At 35.8% G+C, this 17,291-nt stretch overlaps 1 protein-coding gene across 1 annotated transcript; it reads right to left on the bottom strand.

The window, feature by feature from the left end:
• Nucleotides 1–2,772: 2,772 nt before the first annotated feature.
• On the bottom strand, nt 2,773–16,293 carry LOC106141791 (uncharacterized). The gene is made up of 3 exons (XM_060948188.1): nt 16,273–16,293; nt 16,150–16,187; nt 2,773–5,398 (listed from the first exon to the last, which is right to left on the bottom strand). The coding sequence occupies exons 2-3, from the start codon at nt 16,165–16,167 to the stop codon at nt 3,176–3,178; spliced, it is 2,241 nt and encodes a 746-aa protein (XP_060804171.1). The 5' UTR covers nt 16,168–16,187; nt 16,273–16,293; the 3' UTR covers nt 2,773–3,175.
• Nucleotides 16,294–17,291: the final 998 nt, after the last annotated feature.

Here is a 17,291-nt window from a genome sequence, read left to right as displayed (position 1 = left end):
GCGGTCTGTGTGTATCACTTCTAATGATAACTCACCGGCCAACCTCAGTTTTTCCTGATTCCACATAACCGGCGTCCAATGCGGAACTAAGAGTGAAACGGTTCGTGATAAGCCACTCCTAGACAATCTTAATTATTCGCACTTATCATCCAGATATCAAGTCTTATCGTTATAAGGGAAATTCGATTAGACCGTTGCAATTGACATCCTGACAGCCTGTTACTTCCAATGATTGTCTATGGGTTCGATTCCTGGTCACAAGGTCAAAATTACTTTTTGTACATACATACATACATATAATCATGACTTTATCCCTTGCGGGGAAGACAAAGCCAACAGTCTTGAAATGTCTGATAGGCCACGTTCAACTGTTTGGCTTAATGATAGAATTGAAATTCAAATAGTGACAGGTTGCTTACCCATCGCCTAAAATAAGAATCCCAAGTTATCCCTCAGTCGCCTTTTACGACATTCATGGGAACGTGATGGAGTCCTATTCTTTTTTTATTGGTGCCGGTAACCACACGGCTCACGACTTTTTTAATGAGCTTTGATGTTTATCTTCATAAAATTAAGTATCGATGAATTAGTAAAACAAGTCTTGAACTTTTACTTTACAGCAAAATCAATACGTGTGATTGTATATTTATTGTTTGAAATATGTGCCATGTGGTTCCCGGTATAGAATTGGAGCACTCCATATCTTGGAGGCTAGCAACCTGACACTATTAGAATCTCAATTCCAGCTGGACGCGGCATTTCAGTCTTTTCAAGACTGTTGGCTTTGTCTACTCCGCAAGGGGATATAGACGGGATTATAAGTATATATGTATAAACATACAAAAGCAAGTGAAGTCATTGCAATGGACACTTACATCGCATGTGACTAAAATATAGTAACTATATATTAGTTAGCAAAGATAAAACATAGACTATGCAAATTGCTTATTTTTATGTGCAACCACTAACCTGATCACTATCTCAAAAACTTATCCATCTTAACGTTGACTTTTCTAACTATTGACTCTGTTTACCTCGTAAGGGATCGAGATGAGATATGTGTATTACCTTATAAGGCTTGAGACCAAGCGCGCCATCTACTATATACCGTTACATCAAAATGTAAAAGTCGAAAGCCTTATTGAAGCTATGATATCTGTTGATAATGGCGACCGCTAGATGGCAGGTATGTTGATTTTTATTTTATGAAGAAAGCAACAGCAAATATATGAAGTACTAGGTTCCTACATATATAGTACATACATACATAAAATCACGCCTCTTTCCCGGAGGGGTAGGCAGAGACTACATCTTTCCACTTGCCACGATATCTGCACACTTCCTTCGCTTCATCCACATTCATAACTCTTCATGCAAACTCGGCGGTTTCGGGTACGCTTGACCTGACCCTTTACCAGGACGTCCTTAATTTGATCAAGATACGTTCGTCTAGGATATATATTATTGTAAAGCCAATAAAGGGTTTCACTGCCTTTTACAATCTTGTAGTCGGTTTTTACTAAAAAAAAGCCTTTATCTATTCGATTGGAGTTTGTGTCTTTCTAATTGGTCTATTTTAAAAAGGTGAAAAAAATAAGGGCAATGAAATTTTATTTGATTTGGAAGTCCATTGAAAATATATAAATATAATCACGTCTATATCCCTGAGAGCTCACTGAAGGCACTGAGGTTCAAATATATTGCCACAAAGAAGAAAAATAAAATAAATAGTCCCAGATTGGTGCAGAGGCACTCCTCGCCTACAAGAAGAATCATGATCTCTTGGATATATATGCACATATTTCGAAAAACATCTACTTTTCCTTGGTGATGTACTAAGAGAGAAAATTTAATATTCCCTGTCGGCGTGTTCCCTGTTGCACCCTCTGGCGCGGAGGCCTTTCAGAGCCTAGGGTCATCATTTCGACATCTTTCTCGGTATCTATCTGGTCCGCAGTGTCTTCACCTTAGGGTACATTTAAACGAACTGAACATGACCTTTCAGTCTTTTCGAAACTGTTAACAGACGAAGAATATAGACGTGATTATATGTATGTAGGGTACAATTAGGCTATTATTTTTGATGTTCTGATTTTCTTTTGATGCAATATAAAGCTTGTCTATCTTAATTTAGATTGGTATTCAAATGAATAAATTTTTATATGTAGTGACAAGTGGCAAACTCAGTTATCCAAACTGTGATATTATAAATTCGAAAGTATGGTGGCGCTAAATAAGCGTAGGCGCAGGCACGGGTTAAGCTAGTGCAGAATAAATCTCAATATTTCTTTTAGTTTAATACGTAACTTTAGTACGTAGTAATAATGTAAAATAGTAATACTACCTACCTTCACTGAAATTTATTCAAAATCAAAATGGTCCCTCATTTTCATTTTATTATCATTATTATACTTTCTAGGTAATATAGACTCCAAGTCTTGTGACTTTTTATTGGATATGTCTGTCCAGTAAGTTAATAGATATATTCTTATCATTTCGAAAAAGTTTTTACGATTGTTTAAATAAAAAGTTTTATTGAGGCGAAAATACATTCTCGCCTTACTAAAACTTATATGGCACTCATTTTAGGTGCTCATAAGTATCTTATTCGCCTCATACGATTTCAAGAGGAATGATGAAGTGTTTATCTATTTTAATTCTACTGTAAAAGTTACTTTACAATATAAGTGAATTGAGAAAAACAACAAAGTTCAACAGTTTATTAAAATTTCAACATATATCAATAATGCCTAATTGAAATATATTGCACATCTATACAGCCTCTTCCGGCTAAGAAATAAATAACAATTCATAAGATCAATATTTAAGGCAAGCATAATTTAGGTAACAAATAGTAAAATTGTTGTATTAAACTTTTACTCACTAAAGTACGTGGTACGAAGACAGGTATACTGTATTTTAAAAAAATATGATTGTATATCTACTCGATGTAAAGGAGGTTTTTTAAATTCCTACTCTATGTTGTACGCTTCAGTAACAACCTTAAATTTACTTCCATCATCATTTTATTTGTTACTTTCAAATCTCTTTTTAAGCTCAAGGATTTCTGTAATTTTATTTTACCATAACTTCGTGTGATGACCAACATAGCAAAGCTTACTTTTATCTCCGCTTACATTAATATTTACAAAATTAACATAAATACCAATTAAAATTACGCCTCCTTTTCAGATCTTTCTACTTGTTTCTTCGGCGACACGTTATCTGATTTATCTTGAGGTTTAACCATTCTTTTCGGAGTAGAATGATAATTTTTAGGGTAAGAAGGCGGTCTTTGTCTTCCAACAGGAGGACTGTAGTGAGATGGCACAGTATATTCTGCCTCAGGATTATGTTCCTGACTATTTTGGCTATACGGTAGCGAGTGAGAATTAACATAAGCTACCTTCTCACTACTAGGATTCTTAAAAACCATCTGTGGCACCATTATTCTGTATTGCGACTGATATTTAGAAGAAAATGGCATTGGTGTAACGTAACTAACCGATTGGACAGCGCCCGCATTAGATTTCGCTGCTTGTTTATAACTGTAAGGTAAAACTGTAGCAATAGTGTGGTCTTTACTTGGGTAGTTTTCAGTTAATACTAAGTTGCTATTTTGATGACTTGCAGGTGATTGGCCTTGATAATAATATTGTGCTCCAAGATCGGCTTGTGAGCTATAATGACGGGGAATATGACCAGCCTGCGAAGGATATACAGCAATAGTATCGTGATGACCCTGAGTAGTGTACGCAACTGGTATGTTTACCCTCGTAGGGCCAGTATATTCAACTGCTGGTTCCTTTGAAGCGTATTCCACATTTTCGGCTTTTGGTGTTCCATATTCTTGGGTAGAAGCATGTGCTGCCTCGTATTGAGGAGCTACAGATTCAACAGAATTATGTTCGGATTCAGTTGGCGTTTCAGGTGTCCCGTATTCGAGTGAGGGAGCCGCAGTAGTGACATGAACTTCTTGTTGAGACACATATTCTACTTGATTAGCTGTATCTTGAACATGTGTTTGCTGAGAAACTTGTTCAGTTTGATGCTCTTGCTCAGTCTGTTGTGATTGTGGTTGAATATAATACGTCTGTTGACTTGACGTATTAGGTACGTATTGGTAAGTATATTGATATTGTTGAGCAGGCTGTTGATAAGCCGTCTGAGCGGAAGGAATATAGTATTGAGGGCGAGTATAACTCAAAGGATACCTAGCCATTACTGGTTTTACAGCAGAATACTGAACCCCAGAATAATCTGATTGAGTATATGATGGATTAATGTATGGAGCAGAATAATGTTGTGGTTCATATTGCGTCACTGGCGTTGATACAGCATCTGCTAAAAGCGGTCTCTGATATGCCATAACTTGAGGTGCAAAAGAGTAACCAATTTTCTTGAAATAATTGTTAACTAATTCTTGTAAATTAACTTGATTTAAATATTGAGATAAGGGGTAATTTTGCGGTAGATTAGCATATAGCTCAGCTGATGGATTTTTGATATATGAACTTGGGATTCTAAGTACTAAGACAGGCACAACCTTTTGCTGTACTGGTGAACCCGAAGAGCGTAAATGATCCTGTGATAATCCTGCGCTTTGGAACTGAGGATACTTTAGCAATTGTGATGGATCTACAAAGTAATTTGGCATAACCATTGGAAATTGTCCGCTTAGGCCAGAGAGCCGTTCACCATTATAGGTTGTATACAAGGTAGTTGGTGGAGCCTGGATAGGTTGTTGATGACTTTGAGGGGTATACGCTGGAGGTGTGACGAGTCCTTTTATATCATAATTAAGTCTTTGTTCAGTTGGCCTGTTGTACTGATAAGGCTGCGGTTCATCTTTCATTTCAACCAGTTCATACGCTTTTGAAGGTTGAATTTCTACATTAGGAGATTGTGGAGACGATGAAGTGTAGGATCCTGAAGATTGGTGGGAATATTGATTAGGACGCGCTGGCGGAATATCTTCTTGTGAATATGGGTATATCATAAACTTGCCTTTCTCTTGACCTGGGCGCCCCAAATAAGAGTATGTATACCCGTTATTGGTCCTATATCCATAACCAAGGTTAGCGTCGATTGTTCGCTTCCCATTTTTTGGCTTTGATTCTGTATCATTGACTATTTCTATAGCTATAACAGCTGGAAATGGTGGTTTTATTGACGGTTCCGATTTTGTTTCAGTCTTATTCTTTTCTTCATTAACTTTTTTTATTTCAGGCAATACATCTGATTTAACACCAAATTTAGCTTCTACTTCTCTTAAAAATTTTCTTTCTTCGTCTGTTAAACTTGAGTTTGAGTTTTTGTTCTTCGTTACTGTGTCTGGTTTATATTTCTTTGGGTCCGGTTCAGCAAATGTCGTTGACAGCACTGCACAGGCGAGTATCTGAAATTGAAAATATCATTCATTAGCATCATTTTAATAATTTTCTTTGAAGAAGAACATCAAGAATTTCATCTTTATTTTTTATATTGTTAGATAGATTATTAAAAAGATTTAGTTTAATTTTCCGAAAGTTTCAAGTCAAAGGCAGTCGATCATATGAAATTTGTTAAATCTGGCACAGTGAGCCACGAAATGTCACATAAAAATTGATTTAAGAGATATGTATGTACGAAGTTGGTACGGTATTTTTATGTGACCCACATATACATAAATTTTAATTCAAATCACGAGGATCTTAGTACCTAAGCGATAATGAAACTCGTATAGCACCAAATCTATTACACGTATTATGGGCATTATGTATCTCTCACACTCAGCAATTTATAGCTCATTAAACATCGCGTGATTGTTCTCAACAATTACTATACTTCACTCTCTACTGTGCTCCTCAATTAGGTAACTTTAGATTCTTGGCCAATATTACAAAACGCTGGATGAAGAAAATGAGGTTTTATGAAACAGAAGAGCCCCATAATCAAAGGCTGTCACTATTTGAATCTTAGAATTGAGATCATTATGCGAAACAGCTGAACTATCAGCTGGCCTATCAGTCTTTTCAAGACTGCTGGCTTTGTCTGCCCCGCAAGGGATATACACGTGATTATATGTAGGTATGTATGTTTAACTGTGGAACTTAATCCAATAAGGCATTCTCCGCCAGTCAAACCTTGGACCAAACTGAGATGGACGTACGTGGTGGTGCGATCACAGTTAAAAAATATATAAATATGTATAATAGGTAGGTATATACACTTAGATACACATAATAATTTACATACATAAATTACGCTGTAAATATAGTCAATGACTCTAAAGCCCACTCGGCTTACCAGCGAAGGTTGCAACTAAGTTGGCCTGTTTGACGCAGTCGTAGATTCTCGCTTCTGTACCAAAAGGTCGCGAGTTTGATCCATAGTCCTTCAGGTCATGGCATGACAAAAAAAACATTTTCTAATTGGGCTAGATCTTGGATATTTAAGTATTTATAATTAAAATATAGTATCATTACTTAGACGAACGTATCTTGATCTTATTAAGGACGTCCTGGCTAAGGGTCATGAAAAGAGTTATGAATGTGGATAAAAGCGAAAGAAGTATGTAGATATCGTGGCAAGTGGAGGTATGTAGTCTCTGCCCACCCCTCCGGGAAAGAGGCGTGACTTTATGTATAAACATACATAAAGTCACGCCTATATATAGTATAGTGTCATTAAATTAAAACCTATGTATAGTATCATTAAATTAAAACCCCGTAACAGAAGTCTCGAACTTAATTCGGGGCTAACTCACTAACTATTAATTATGTAAGCATAAAAAAGTATTACGTTTTAATATTCCGGTCTTTAAGTATTTTGTACTAACATAATGTATTCCGCCACCGCACACATAAGTCGTAGGTTAAAGATTTATTGCGAAGCTGTTGTAGATACCTATCACATTTCCTCAATTGCTTCACAATGCCATTAAGCTTTGAATACCCACACAATCGTAAGTTTACCTTATAATTGAGTCTCATGTAGATTGAAGACACGTTAAGCAATGTCATTTGTATATTTTATTACTAGACCTGCAACTTTTATGATGTGTTATCTAAACTATGGACAAAATGAACATCGTAAGATAAGAGTTACCTAGCCTTTAATATATTTATCTGATTTGTCATTCACACGCTCAAATGTACTGTTTTATCTGGAGACATTTTTCTTTAATAATTGTAACTTCTGTGTATTTAAAAAAAATAATTTCGACATCTGAAAATAAGCTTTTTCAAAAAGGCCGTATTATATCTACATTTACTATATATTAACATCTAGATTTACACATTTTATGTAGGCTTGAAACCTGCCACTGTCTCAATCTCAATTAAAATTTTTAAACCATCCTGCTTCAGGTAGCTTCTTTGTATCATCCTGACGGTTAGTTCCGTCTACCCCGTAAGGGATCGAAGTCGAAGTCGTGTTATAAACAGGTTAAATGAAAACGTTAAGAAATGTCTAAGTTTCCTAACGCGGATAATGGCCTCCTCTCCAGTAAAGGCGGTAACTGAACAAATGCCAATAGAACATATTACATACATACATACATACATATGATCACGTCTATATCCCTTGCGGGGTAGACAGAGCCAACAGTCTTGAAAAGACTGAATGGCCACGTTCAGCTATTTGGCTTAATGATAGAACCGAGATTCAAATAGTGACAGGTTGCTAGCCCATCGCCTAAAAGAGGAATCCTTAGTTTATAAGCCTATCCCTTAGTCGCCTTTTACGACATCCATGGGAAAGAGATGGAGTGGTCCTATTCTTTTTTGTAATAGTGCCGGGAACCACACGGCACTATTAACATATTACACAGACTGGAATAAAATAGCACAATGTAACTACTTACAACTTGAGATTGTAAACGCCTGTGTCATTACACAATGTTACATTTACCTGATGTGCTTACATATGTCGCGGGATGACATCTATGCTAAGTTAACACCGGTTGCATAACTTCAACATTATTAGTCTGCGGTTGGTCTATGTGGTCTCATTTTACGATATAGGTTACTATCTTTACCGCTGGTTGCGTGATGCCGTGTGGTTCCCGGCACCAATACATAAAAGAATAGGACCACTCCATCTGTTTCCCATGGATGTCGTAAAAGGCGACTAAGGGATAGGCTTACAAACTTGGGATTCTTTTTTAAGGCGATGGGCCAGCAATCTGTCACTAGTTGAATCTCAATTCTATCATTAAGCCAAATAGCTGAACGTGGCCATTTAGTCTTTCAAGACTGTTGGCTCTGTCTACCCCGCAAGGGATATAGACGTGACCATATGTATGTATCTTTACCGCTGGCTTTATTCGTGTTAGCCTTTATCGCAAATATCACGGGATATTTCTTTGTTCAGGATATACCATATGTCCGACTTAGAACTCTCTAGCCACGTGCGTGCAAATTTCCAAGAGATATATTAAAATGAACCAAAATGAGTTATAATATATTATAATATAAATGCGTAAGTCTATCTGTAGTCACTGCTAAAAAATGAACTAACTTTCATTACATTTTATATGAAAATATTAGTTTTCAGAGGTCAAACGTAGGCTTCTCTTATTTTTGAAGCTTCCCACGGTAATGGAGAAACCAAAAACGCGTAACTTGTGATTCATCATCACTACATAGTATAAAACAAAGTCGCCCATTTTGTCTGTAGTCCCTTCGTATGCATAAAACTTTAAAACTACGCAACGGATTTTGATGCGGTTTTCACTAATAGAAAGAGTATTTTCTCCGACAGGTTTTTATATATAATTGAAATACATTGAAACTATATTAGCTGAGTTATAGCGATTTATGTCCAAGAAGTCAGAAAAAAATTCTAATTGAAGATTGCATTTGTGCGTGCGCCGCTTATACCGTTGGATACAAGTAAGAACAATGTATAGCAAAAACATTGGTCTTTATTAGTTCTACAAAAAAGTCCGCGATGACATATATCCAGCTTTTTTATTTAAGTCACAAAAACTACTTTTCTGTATTAAAAAAACATTTAATGGTCCAACTCCCACACAGGAGTTTGGGAAGACCCCTCGTCGTCGTCGGCTCCCCATTAGCACTTTGAAATTGGAAGCGATCGGACGCGTTTATTTATCGCAGCTCTTTGAGAAAAATAAAACGTGCTTTTCAGCGCGACAACAATAATTGTATGATAATAGTAGGTATTGTATTCTAAGGTTAGTATTAAATCGCACTTATTAGTAAGATTAGTTTTTTAAAATATAAAACCGTAATTTATGGATTGATATTTTCTATTAAGATTTTGGTTAAAATTTAAAGTTAGGTAGGTCAATTTAATATTAGGGAAATAATTAAAAAAAAAATCGTAATTTAAGGTAAGATAAGTTCAGAAAAAGAACTTAATAGAATAGGTATCTTTCTTTTGTTTCTAAGTACATATTTAGATATTTTTTTACTGAGGCACATGCGAATAATATGGGAGTTAGTGTCATAATGTGTGTGTAATAAGTAGCGGGATACACGCAAACGAAGTTGCGCGGGTCAGCTAGTATATATATAAGTTTGTTAACAGTTTATTTAGTAGTAATAATAATTGCTATGTTATGAAAGAGCGGTGCCTCCTGGCACAAGCAAAGTTTGCCTAAAAGGAGACTCCCACAACTTGTGTTATGTACTTACCTTTGGTTACCTAAATAATCATTTTTTTTTATATATGGCATTACGCCTCCTTCTAACCTCAGCTTAATTTTGATTCATAATTTGATACGAAGAGCATTAAAAACCGCGTAACTGCACGAAGGCAAAGCTTAACATTGCATTACGTAACTTCAATTTTCTCGAGCCATGCAACCGACCCCCGGTAACCGCTTTCCACGACCCCGGTGTTACACACGAGGCAATAAATTATACCTCATCTTGGCAATTAAATGTACAATGTTGGTTCACATGTGGCGTGTGGTTCTCGGCACCAATACAAAAAAGAATAAGACCAATCTATCTCTTTCCCATGGATGTCGTAAAAGGCGACTAAGGGATAGGCTTTCAAACTTGGGATTATTTTTTTAGGTGTTGGGCTAGCAACCTGTCACTATTTGAATCTCAATTCTATCATTAAGCCAAATAGCTGAACGTGGCCGTTCAGTCTTTTCAAGACTGTTGGCTCTGTCTACCCCGCAAGGGATATGGACGTGACCATATGTATGTTGGTTCACATGTTGTACAAAAAATGGCATCCGCGGTCCATCGCTATGGGAAGGAGACGCAACCGAGCGTGTAACTTGTCTTTGTGTATGCAGGTCGAGCAATTTAGATGGAATTTTGAACGCCATAATGGTCATATTAATGTTACAACCTTTTAACTAGGCACGAGTAATTTTTATTTAATTATAGAATAAAAAGATCAAAAAGTAGGTCTTAAAATGTAAAAAAAATATTTAGTATTTTTACGGCCGTATCTTTAAAATGTCACAATGCCTTTAAACTTGTCACAATTCTATACTCTGTTTGTAAGCTTGTTGAACTATGGTCCTCTTGACTCGACCTACCGTCAGGACATCTCAAATTTAAAAAAAAAATAAGCTTACGATTTCCATTCACAAATTTTTGGTGATATTATTATATAGAAGCATTATACAACATTGTATATAATATAAATGTCATCATCTTCATATAAGAACATGAAGTAATTTATCCTCATAGTCAAGTCTCAGTCTGACCAAAACAAAAGCTTTTTTAAAATTTAAATAACATTTAATCATTAGATACTCATAAAATAAAGGCTTAATTTATACATACAAAAAGTATGTAGGACGTATAATAGATGCTCATATTAATTAGTTATTTTAATATTGCTTATATTCACAAATATTCCGTTTCAATTATCATACGATTTCTCAATTCCAATATATGTATATATTCCATTATATAACCTCAGTCTTATAATCGAAGAAGTAACTAAGATAATATTATGGTTATAATCAATTCAAAAATATGAATGGCATCCACTAACACATTATAAATGCACATTTACATGTTCGAAACATATTATTAGCAAATTTCAGAGTTCAATAATGTAATCTTCGCATATCCCTCTTGAAAGAGCGTGATTATATGTATGTTTGTATCGATTGTCTATCGAAACTTTATCGATACTTGAATATATGTATATCGGCCACACTACATGTTGTGACCACGCGTGATGGATAGATCCAATTATGTGTTATGTAATTAGCAGTAATCCATAACGTGAGGTTTTCATCTCAGCATTACAATCATGAAGAAATATAGCATACGAGTATGTATTATATTAACAACAATTATTCTGCGTGTACGATATCTTAATAATAAGATAAGAATTTTTTTTTATTCGATATTTATGGAATTATGTACATTAAATCAGATATGCATGCATACTTTTAAATTAAATAACGGCTTGCATTGATTGCAGAAAGTGTAAAGTATTGTTGAATTAAGATTAAAACATGTTAGGTTTGGGATTAATCTACAGTTCTTTTTTTAATCTAGAAACAACAGACTATTTGAGCGTGTGTGTTTCACCTTAGATCATATCTTACCATAAGACACGTTGAAACACTCAAATTTAAATAGATAAATTGACGAGCACTCATGAAAAAGTTGATCAATGACAATGAATGTGGCAACGAGACGAATGGAGAGATCTAATCTCTGCCTACCCTTCCGGGAAAGGGACGTGTTTATATCAATGTACATATTTAAAATAATAATGTACTTATGTATGCTATATTAAATGATCTTGCAACTAATCGATAAAAAAAATCGAATAACCAAAGAATTACCTCTAAAGGTTTGAAGTAAACGAGATGAAAGTAAGAATCGTGTTAAGAGAAAGCGAGGGTCAGGAGTTGCAACAGAAACAGACAGACAGACTTCCTTGTTCCCGCCGTTTATCGATATGTTTCTATCGGAATAATGCTAGTTTTTGTTATGTAACAGTTTAGTATACTAGTAACAATCTGACATCGATTAGTCTGTAGTTATTGAGAAATCGCCGTTCAGTTACTGTGTAAATTACTCTATATCCTTGGTAACAATTTACGATGAATTTGATAGAAGTGGTTGGAAAAAATGTATTCAGCAATATAATTTTGAAAACGTTTATGGTTTGAGCTGATTTACTACGTCAGAGATGTTCGATCGATTTTATTTTCAGGGTGGGTTCAGTTTTGTGACAAAAAGCACTTTTAGTTTATATTTGCGATCCGCCCCGGCTTTACACGAGTAGCATTTATATACATACAAACCTTCTTCAGAAAACCTTCTTTCCTACATTTTAACAGGAACAAATCCGTTCACAACTTTCCGAAATTAGCTCATACATACATGTAAGTAGCGATGTAATCTTGCGCTTAATTTACACAGCCTTTTTTATAAAAAAAATGTTATATATAAAACTTATTATCACATGTATATCCCTTGCGGGGTGGACAGAGTCAACAGTCTCGAAAAGACTGATAGGCCACGTTCAGCTGTTTGCCTTAATGATAGAATTGAGATTCAAACTGTGACAGGTTGCTAGCCCATAGTCTAAAAGAAGAATACCAACTATATAAGCCTATATCATAGTCGCCTTTTACAACATCCATGGGAAAGAGATGTAGTGGTTCGGTTCTTTTTCTGTTGGGGCCGGGAACCACACGGCATGTTATAAGCATAGAAGTAATTAATTCAATGCTATAGCTAACTTATATTGGATTTGAAACTTCTAATCTCACATTTATACCGCGGTATGTCTGTGTTATTGCTAAGTAAATAATAAATAAATATATACGGGACAAATTACACAGATTGAGTTAGCCGCGAAGTAAGTTCGAGACTTGTGTTACGAGATACTTATTCAACGATACTTATATTATATAATAAATACTTATGTACATCCAAGACCCAAGCCAATCAGAAAAAGTTCTTTTCTCATCATGCCCTGACCGGGATTCGAACCCGGGACCTCCGGTGACACAGACAAGCGCACTACCGCTGCGCCACAGAGGCCGTCTAAGTAAGTTAACTTATGTTTATCAGTGAAAGTCTCAACAAATTAGTTAGTCATCTCGGCATTGACAAAGTTTTTGAAAATGCCCGTTCATTTCCCACCGAGATGCGGTAACCCACAAACCCGCTTCGCATTATGTCACATCGTCCATTATAATGATGGTACGACCTCTGTTCATGATGTACACAACCGTCATGATGACTGTCAAATTGCAACGAATTTCTTGAGCCAAATGAAATTGTGTTCGTTAACTTCTGTAATGCCTGTATGCCGTGTGGTTACCGGCATCAATAAAAAAGAACGGGACCTCTCCATTTCATTTCCCATGGATGTCGTAAGAGGCGACTAAGGGATAGGCTTATAAGCTTGGGATTCTTTTTTTAGGCGATGGGCTAGCAACCTGTCACTATTTGAATCTCAATTCTATCATAAAGCCAAACAGCTGAACGTGGTCTACCGGATTCTTCAAGGCTCTCTCTACCCCGCAAAGGATATAGACGTGACTATATAAATGAATGAATGAACTTCTGTAATATTTGTTACTTTGAAATTTTTTTTTTTGTTCGCTATCAATCATCTAGGGGTTTTCCCAGTTATCTTATTTCTGGCACTATTGTACTTTTAGCTTTATTAAGTAAAAAGCTAAAACTCTTTCTACAATGCATAGGTACAAAGGAATAATGTGTACATATGTATGAGTATGAGTAATAAAGCCAAACAGCTGAACGTGGCCTATCAGCCTTTTCAAGACTGTAGGCTCTGTTTACCCCGCAAGGGATATAGACGTAATTATGTATGTATGTATGAGTATGAGTTTCCCCCAAAGACATCTGATGTAAGCTCGGCTCCGAAACCTAAACTTTCGCGACTAAGTGTATCACTGGAAACAAATAAAGAGGAGAAGATTGGCTGGTGTAGTTCCCGCACTTTAGTATTAGACCACTCCATTTCCTTAACTTGATGTCGTTAAATTCGACTAAGGGATAGGCTGAGAAGTTGGGTTGCTTCTTTTAGGCGATGGGCTAGTAACCCATCACTATTTGAATCTCATTTCCATCTTTAAGTCATACAGCTGAATGTGGCCTTTCAGTCTCGACGAGACTTTTGGCTCTGTCTACCCGTAAGGGATAAAGATGTAATTATATGTATGTATGTGTAGGTCCGCTGAAGACAGATGAAGAAAGAAGTATGTCTTCAACAAATCCCGAGGTTACACTCGAACAATATGCGACACAAACGCTTTTTGTACATTTTTTGTGAACTAAAGTTTTAAATAAATAAATAAGTGTGAAAACTTGATTACGTGGTATATCTTTATAAATTTAATGAATATTCTATGTTCCGTAAGTTAATGGTCGCGGAGTTAAGTGATGCGCATTAAAAGTCTAATATAAAGTTATGCAATGCGTTAGAAAGTACATTTATGTATTAAAATTAAATATTTTTTACACCAATTAAGAGTTTTGCCGTTTTCTAGGCTTGATTATCTTTTTTGAGAAGCCAAAGCGGTAAATAAAGATAATGGATCAAAACAAGTCGAAATCTATGGATTCTGTAAGAAGACCTATTTTGAATGTTAAATAAATAAATATATACGGGACAAATTACTGATTGAGTTAGCCTGGAAGTAAGTTCGAGACTTGTGTTACGAGATACTAACTCAACGATACTATATTTTTATAATAAATACTTATATAGATAAACATCCAAGACCCAGTCCAATCAGAAAAAGTTATTTTCTCATCATGCCCTGGCCGGGATTCGAACCCGGGACGCTGCGCCACAGAGGCCAATCATTAATGGCGGCTTAGCACCCTTATAGGCATTTTTGTATGAAATATCACATTTATCTCGTTCAGCACACATACATCTATCGAATAATTTCAGAAGATTTTACAATCAAGTACAATTAACAAAATAAAATATATTTTTTTTGTCTTATTATTATAAACTGTCAGTATGAAATTAGTATGTCAGTGTTAATCAGTATGTCTCTATGAAATCAGTAATTCAGAATGTCATCAGTATGGATAATTTACAATATAATGATCATTAAAGCTAATAAGGAACACATTACGTTCCAAAATAACATGACCTAGATTTTTAATTAGACTTGGGATCTTAGCTTTAAAGTCAAAGTTGCCTTCACTTCACTTACAGAAATGAAAGATTCAGATTTAATTACTTACCTTACATCAAACACTATTTTGCAACAATGAAATTTGAATGTAAGATAATTGTTATGTTTTTGATAACCATCATGATTGCACTCAAAATAGTTCTAGCTTCGGCAAGCTTTGAATTTGGTTATATAAAGTTACAAAATATAAGTACGTGATGTGAAGGCCTAGATAGTAAGGGTCATGCTTTTAAAATAATGACAACTGATTCCAATTTCAAGAAACTATGAGTCATCTACTTATAAAATTGTAACACAAAATGATATTATGAAAAATAAATTCTTTAGTCAAGCAGCTGAAAGCGGCCTTTCAGTCTTTTGATGACTGTTGGCTCTGTCTGACCCGCAAGTGATATAGACGTGATCATATGTTTTGTTATGTTTTAAATTCTGGTTTGCCATATGTTTTCCGGCACCAATAGGAAAAAGAGTAGGACCGTCGAGGAGGCTGTCGTAAAAGGCGACTAAGGGATAAACTTATATACTTGGGGTTCTTTTTTTAGGCTATGTGCTAGCAACCTGTGACTATTTAAATCTTAATTCTATCATTAAGCCAAACAGCTGAACCGCGCAAGGGATATAGACGTGATAATATGTATGTAAAATTAAGATTATAAAATGTGAGATAATCATCCATAATGAATTATCAAATTTTTCTAAAAGCACTGTAGGCTTAAAAGCTCGTCTGCTGAATATAGCATGAAGGTTTTGTGCAAAGGTTTAATGGTTGCCTGCCGTAGCATGCCTTAGTCGCCTTATACGACAGCCACGGGAAAGTGGTAGAGTGGTCCCATTCATTAGTGCCGGGAACCAAACAGCACTTAATTTTAAGTAAAACATACATAAATACAGTCACGTCTATATCCCTTGCGGGATAGACAGGGCCAACAATCTTGAAAAGACCGAATGGCCACGTTCAGCTATTTGGCTTAATGATAAAATATATTAAGTGATATTAATCAACAAAAAGACGTTACCAAACTAATCCACCGCATCCTGACGTCAACGGCTGGCTCTGTCAAAAGAAAACAAGCCTTTAATCACAGCACTACACAACACGTACACTACACAAACACAACACTCCATAGTTAAACTAATACCTGTTTGTGTACTTTGATACTCCAACGGCCAACCGACAAAGTAATGGTTCGGTAAAATACAACGCGGCCATCTTTTATACCTCGGAAACGTAAGATGCGTCTTCTTGTCCGAAAGCACGCACACATGTATACGTAAAGTCTGTAAGACCAATTTGGGTGCGTGCTTTCACTAGTGCAAAAAACTTGATTTTGAATTTCGAAGGTCGTTGACTGGAGATCCTCGATGTATGTAGTGCATTTATGAGTTTATTTGATTATGAAGTAGTCATTCTTTAATATTATGTTTTCGTTTCGAATGTTGTACTCGTCATAGTTTTTTAGATATTTGTAAAACGTAATTAATTTCTTTTTCTGCATCTATGAGGCTTAAGAATGTCTTGCCCGACATAAGATGTCTATTACTAAGCGACATTTTGGTCTTGATAATTTGTATTTACGGGACAAGTCACACAAAATTGAGCTTGTACTAAAGTCACAGACTTGTGTTATGGGATACTTATTCAACGAAACTTAGTAATAAACACAACATCCAGTAATAAAGAGGAATTATTTCCTTTTATTACCCTCACCTGGGCTGAAACAGAACTCAGAGCTCGTTTTCAGAGGCAAGTACACCACACAACCTAATGGAAATTGAACATTTTTTTTCCTACATATGAAAAGTTCTAAAAAAAAGTGACGTGTGATTCCCAATAAAAGGGCCATAAAGGCGACAAAAAATAAAAAGAGAACCACTCCATCTCGTTCCCATGGATGTCGTTAACACGCGACTGGGGGATAGGCTTATAAACTTGGTTTTCTTCTTTTAGGCGATGGGCTAGCAACCTGAACAGCTGAACGTGGCCTATCAGTCTTTTCCTCACTGTTTGCTCTGTCTACCCCGCAAGGGATATAGACGTGATTATATGTATGTATGTCTAAATAAAAATATAACAACGTAGTTTAGCGCACGCACTTTACATGTACCAGTACCGCGAGTGGCGCTGGACGCTTTCAATTGATTTGCATACACAGTGGAG

Source organism: Amyelois transitella, chromosome 15 (genome assembly GCF_032362555.1).
Source record: "Amyelois transitella isolate CPQ chromosome 15, ilAmyTran1.1, whole genome shotgun sequence".
NCBI classification, from domain to species: domain Eukaryota; kingdom Metazoa; phylum Arthropoda; class Insecta; order Lepidoptera; family Pyralidae; genus Amyelois; species Amyelois transitella.
Note: the sequence above shows the minus strand (reverse complement) of the source record. Positions and strands in the feature narration are given on the sequence as shown.